We start from the raw sequence: 6009 nt of genomic DNA on the forward strand, positions 1-6009 counted from the left end.
TGCTTAGTCAAATGAAATGATAACCAATAATCCAGTTAAGGCGTAGAGGGGGGTTATGGGAAAGTTAGTAGAGAGTAAAAGAGCTCAAGTACACTGACTCAACTAACTTCAACATAGTAGTCAAATAGAAAAATGTATCCATCGCATAAACAAAGCAATATTATTTCCAAATAAAATGACAATTGTGTTCTTTAATAAATATGAACAATTTAAAAATAAGTTTTTAGAAAATAAAAAACAGTGTATAAAAGGGTTTCAAAACAATTTTTTTTTTTAAATATAAAACTTCAAAATTTTGAACATGGAAGAAAAACGTCCGCCATTAATATTCACGTTATTAAATAGCGTTAGCAGAAAGCCGCTTTGGTACTGGAGCAAAACTCCATCATTTGGTAAAATTAGACGTATATCCGATTTGTATTTAAAAACTTTGATAATAGAATTAACCGGAATACATATCGATAAAACATTTATATCATCGCCACCATGTATTAATGAGACACTCTCACTGGAACTGCCTTGTCTAGACATTGTTATTAAAAATCTTAAGCAGTATATGGCATTTGAATGGCAGGTAAGTCCATCACATAATTAAATTATATATATATATGTATAATATATATATATAAAAATATGTAAAAATATATAAATAAATATATAAATAAATTTATATATTTAAATATTTTAATCATTTAAAATTTAAGCGATTAAGTAAAGCTTTAAATTAAACCTCTAATGTTGACATCAAATTTCTCTTGTAAAGCTAATCGCACTATATAGTTACATTATACCTTCAATTGTTTAATAATCTATATATATTTATTTCTATTTTTCAGATTTTAGACAGCAAAGGCATAAGGCGTAGATTTCGTGCCTGCAATTATCGTTCCGTTGCTCGCGTGACGCCGGCACTATGTATCGTGCCCATGCGTTTAGTTCCTCATTGGAATCGTTTGCGAATTGACTTGAATATGCTCTCGTTAAATGCATATGGCACGCAGTATGTAAAAATGCTTCGAATTAGTATGCATTCCAATTGCCATCTACGACGCATAACCTTAGCTGATCGGTTCTATACAGAGGAAGATATGCCAAGTGATCTAAGGCTTACCAATTTGGAAGAACAAATAGAAAGGAAAGTACGGGAAACCAGACTCCTAGGCAGTATTTGGTACAATCCCAGCATAATTATTCCAGAAAAATGCTCCTTTGAATTTTGATTTAAATTCTGTATTTTTTATTTCAAAAATAAAAATGTTTATTAAAATTGACACAAAATTGTTATTTGTAGAAAAAGGCTCAATAAAACTTTCAAAACATAAAGTCTATTGTATGGTTTTCGGGATATGGGCGAGCGAATAACGATTTTTCCACTTCCGAACGAAATTAGATAGATCCACTTTTGCTAAACTTATTAAGTTTTAAATGCAAAATAAAAGGAAATAGATTTAGCTATTTTGGTCTATACATTTATTTAATAGAATCCAACAATATAGTTTGACAAAAACGTATGTTGTATGTTTCTTTCACAATTTGATTCCAGAAGTACTGTGCGTCTTTAAACTCATACCCTATCGTTCTTCGCCATATCTTAGGTAGAGCTCTGGGTCGAGAGTCACTTTGCCAATCCACTTCTATTTTCTTCTTTTTAACATCAAACTTTAATTTTGTCGGCTGCAGATTATTATATTGTGGATAATTGTATATAAAGTAATGAAAGTCTTCAAATTACAGCTTTAAATTTTGATAAAATATAATTGGAAGTGTTAGGTTTAAATTGCAAACTTTTCTTTTATTCATACCGAAGAAAAGTTCGAGAGTTATCCATGTTTTTCGCTGATGCATTATAGCGTTATTCAGAGTTTTCTTGTTTTAGTATTGGTTTGATGCCATCATCCTCCTCCTCTACTCTTCATACCATGCGTTGCTAAACCATTATGATACTGTAGTGTGATATGATATGATATTGTGTGTTGTGTAAACTGTACTTACTTCTGTTCAAGGAAAACAAAAGTCTCAGCGTATGCTCTCACTTCTTGAAATTATGTTAGTTGCGCTGCTGGAACTGTTTGTGAATATATCATATTTAGACCCTTCTTATAATGCAGGAAAGATCCACTATATAGAACCGACTATTTTTTACCCAGTACCCATTACATAGTACTTCATTTTCTAAAAATTGTGAAAGACTATCCAAGATCATTACTTTAACCATCAATTTTTATGCCAAATAAGTAAAAGTTATATTGAAAATTTTATGAATTGAAATGAAATCCAATTATTAGTTCCTTAATAGAGGATCCAATCATCACGAAAATAAAAACAAATTTATTAAAAATTGTATATATTTCGATGATTATGCGAATCCTACTTTTAAGAAGAAAAAACATGGTCTGCATTCCATAATTTATTATAATATCTTAAACTTTTAAAATATTTATTTGAAAAAGCAACATTTAATCCCAAAATAATGCAGATGTAGATGCATTTTACATTGTTATTGAAGCAGTTTTTTAGAGTAAGAAAAGGTATTTCCTTGTCATTTTTTATACAATAAATTGTGCTAGGACAGTTTAAAAACAAAATTCTTATACAAGAATTCATTACATATTTTAAAAGATTTGGAAATTTGAAAATTAATTAAAAGGAAAATATTTCAACAAAAAAAGAATAGAAAAAAATTTAACTTCACTAACTATCACTAACTTGATAATTTTACAAAAGTTTCAGAATGAATGCTCAATATTACTACACCTTCCAAGAATTGTAACATAAAAAAATTACATTTTTTAAGTCTCAAAACTTTAATATTAAAAAATTATTTTGTTATTATATTGTTAAAATATTTCAATAATTACGTTAAGAAGTATCAACAACCTTTTAGGCCCAATTATTTACTGAAGCATTAAAATCCATTAAGGAGAGTCTTCCGTATTAATTTTAAATGAACTTTCTAAACCGAATAATTTTATACACTGTGACATTACATCAAAAAAAATTATTTTTAATAATTTAATTAAGCGAAAAATTGTGCAAAATTTAGTCTTCATAAATAATGAAGTGAACTCGGTATGGGAAAGGGCAAACACTTTCCTGCAATATTAATGAGGATAAATATTTGAAAAAGGCCTAAATTTGGGATAAATTCAATTACAATACCAAATTCTGTCAAGGAAATTGTGTCAACGGGTAAGAACTTTTTTCAGTATCTCTTTATTTTATTTTATTTTTTTGTGTGAAGGGTCAACAACTTTTTAATATTTGCCATAGAACAAAACTATGTTTAATATAAAAGTGTTACAGAAGAATAAATTAAATTAATATAATAATATTTTACGCGATTTTAATGAATCTTAAAAAAAAGGTCAAGACTTTAGTAGTTTATAACAGTAATTATAATGAGCATAGATTTATATAGAAACCTTTTCTTTGATCTTTAATTAATGTTTTACAAACCTCATGGTATAATATATTAACCATATATGAAATTTATCAACATATCTGTAACCGATGGAGGCTGTAGAGCTAGAGAAATATTATGTAGCGATATTTCTCTCCATAATTATTTTAGAAGCCTTTTTTTTGATTTTATTCTTTTCAAAATATTACTTATTATTGGCATATCAAATTTATCGTTATATTGATAACACTGTTAAAATGCAGACGAGGGCTCGAGAAATTGCATATATTCTTACACAGTACATTGACTGTCTGAATGTTTGATTTTTGTATATTGTTATATTGTTTATCGTCTTTTGAAATTTATTGACTTTATGACTAAATTGTATATTAAAAAAATGATTTTATTTAGAAATTTATAAAACTAATTAAGTTCTACAATAAATAAAAAAATATTTACATAAATATATAAATAAAAGCGATCAATCCGAAAGGCTATAGATTTAAGATAATTATTGTTGTATACTTATATTTTGAGCTTAATAAAGAAAAAGTATTAACTTGTCGTTAAAAATTGCTTTATTGTTTCTCGAAGTATTCTCCTTTACGATTAATACACTTTTGCATGCGATCGAACCATTTGTCAAAGCATTTTTCCCAGTCTTCTTCAGACACCTCCAAAACATAGTTTTTAAATGCATGCTTTTTCCGCCAACAAAAATCGTTCTCCATGCAATTTATTCCTAACTTCAAGAACAAGAAATCATTTGACTGTATGGCCAAATCAGAACTGTATGCAGATGTCCCATCAATTATATTTTTTGAATGTTCAAAATGTTCAAATAGTCGGTTATTAGACGAGAATTGTGAATACTCGCATTGTCTTGATGGAGATAGAGAATGATCCAACGACGCTTATTTGTTTTTCATATTTCACTGAAGACTTCCGATAAACGGTAAACAAATGTTTGTATACCATTTGAAATTGACAGTTTTATGTTTCTCTAATAAGCGACCATTTGTTTCAAAGTGCTCGAGTGCGAACAATTTTTATTGAATATGATTCATCTTGAAACACCCATACAGTCGACTGCTGCTTACCTTCCAATTCATACGCATATATCTATGATACGTCACCTGCTACAATCTCATGCAAGTATTTTAAAGCACCGCCAAAGGATGTGCGATCCAACGAGATTTGTCACGCCTAAATGATCATGCAATATTCTATATATGATGGTGGAATTAATAAAGTAATAACAAAAAAATATGTAGTTAACATGAATTTTCGTACTTAATTGAATTTATAAAATTAACGAAGCAAAACCCTTTTTTCAAATCACTTATGTATGTAATTTGTGCTCTTTTAAATTCCATACCCCTTACAAACATTAAACATAATACAGTAATTTGTGATACATCTTCCATTTTTTTGCTAATTTATTATTTTTTTGTGCATATTCCAAAATGGACCGTTAAGTGCTTGCATTAGGAACTAATATAAGTTATAGAAAACATCGCCAAGTCAAAGGAAGTAAATTAATTAAATGGAAATGCCAACCTTTCTGAATATACTAATAAACTATAGTTAGGTATTTCTGTGGAATGCTTCTGCATAATAATTCACAATATTGAAATGTTTGTGGAATGTCTCTGTAAAAACATTTTCAATGTTAAAATTTTCACAACATGCCTACACATAAAATGTTTCAAATTCTTTAATTACGGAAACATGTAGGTGGATTATACAATACTTCGTATGTATATTTAAGTTATTTATTTTTATTTATTATGAAACTTTATTTTCTTCGAACATTGTATTTTTCTTCAGAAGTACAGTACATTATGACGTAAAGTGTAATTATATAATATATTATAAAGTAAAATCATGATACATATATTAATATAATATAATATCGAAATGTTCAAAACTATACATGTATAAGTATATATGTACATGTATATATCTCAATCAAAAACATTTAATTTAAGCAATTAAATAAAAAATAAAAATAGTAAAAATAATACTTATTGCTTACCATTCCACCCTTGCCTTTTTATATATGATTATACCGAAATGCAACAAGTTAACATTAGAAGTAATTTCCTTAACTTTTATTTTATTGGAGATTAAAAATATCAACAAAAATTAAGTCCACTTCGTATAGAATAAATTTTTAATGTATGCCTTAACTGCTTGAGTATTTAAATATATTGCTTTAATTTCATTTTTATTTGCACTCTTAATCACATATAGAAATAAAAATGCAAAGAAATAAGAATAATTTTCTCAAAATACTCAAAATTTTTATATATAAATTTTATATATATATAAAGTTTTCTACAGATATTTTTAATCATTTATATCATTCATTTCAATATTTTAATTCTATAATATTTTATAATCATATATTTTTAATCATTTATATCATTCATTTCAATATTTTAATTCTATAATTATTATTCTGTTGCTAACATTGTCGTTTCGTTCATTACTACTCTTACATCTTTTTTTCGTGACTCCGATATGTGTAACATATATAGGAACTGTTATATATTTTCACAGCCTTATATTTTCATAGCCTTATGAATACATTCTAGTTAAATTGA

General features: G+C 27.1%; 1 protein-coding gene across 1 annotated transcript; it reads left to right on the top strand.

The window, feature by feature from the left end:
* Positions 1 to 258: 258 nt before the first annotated feature.
* Positions 259 to 1266, top strand: LOC119670559 (cilia- and flagella-associated protein 20-like). The gene is made up of 2 exons (XM_038080861.1): positions 259 to 574; positions 837 to 1266. Exons 1-2 carry the CDS (start codon positions 302 to 304, stop codon positions 1218 to 1220), a joined length of 657 nt encoding a protein of 218 aa, XP_037936789.1. The 5' UTR covers positions 259 to 301; the 3' UTR covers positions 1221 to 1266.
* Positions 1267 to 6009: the final 4743 nt, after the last annotated feature.

This window comes from Teleopsis dalmanni, chromosome 1 (assembly GCF_002237135.1).
Source record: "Teleopsis dalmanni isolate 2A chromosome 1, ASM223713v2, whole genome shotgun sequence".
In the NCBI taxonomy this organism is placed as follows: domain Eukaryota; kingdom Metazoa; phylum Arthropoda; class Insecta; order Diptera; family Diopsidae; genus Teleopsis; species Teleopsis dalmanni.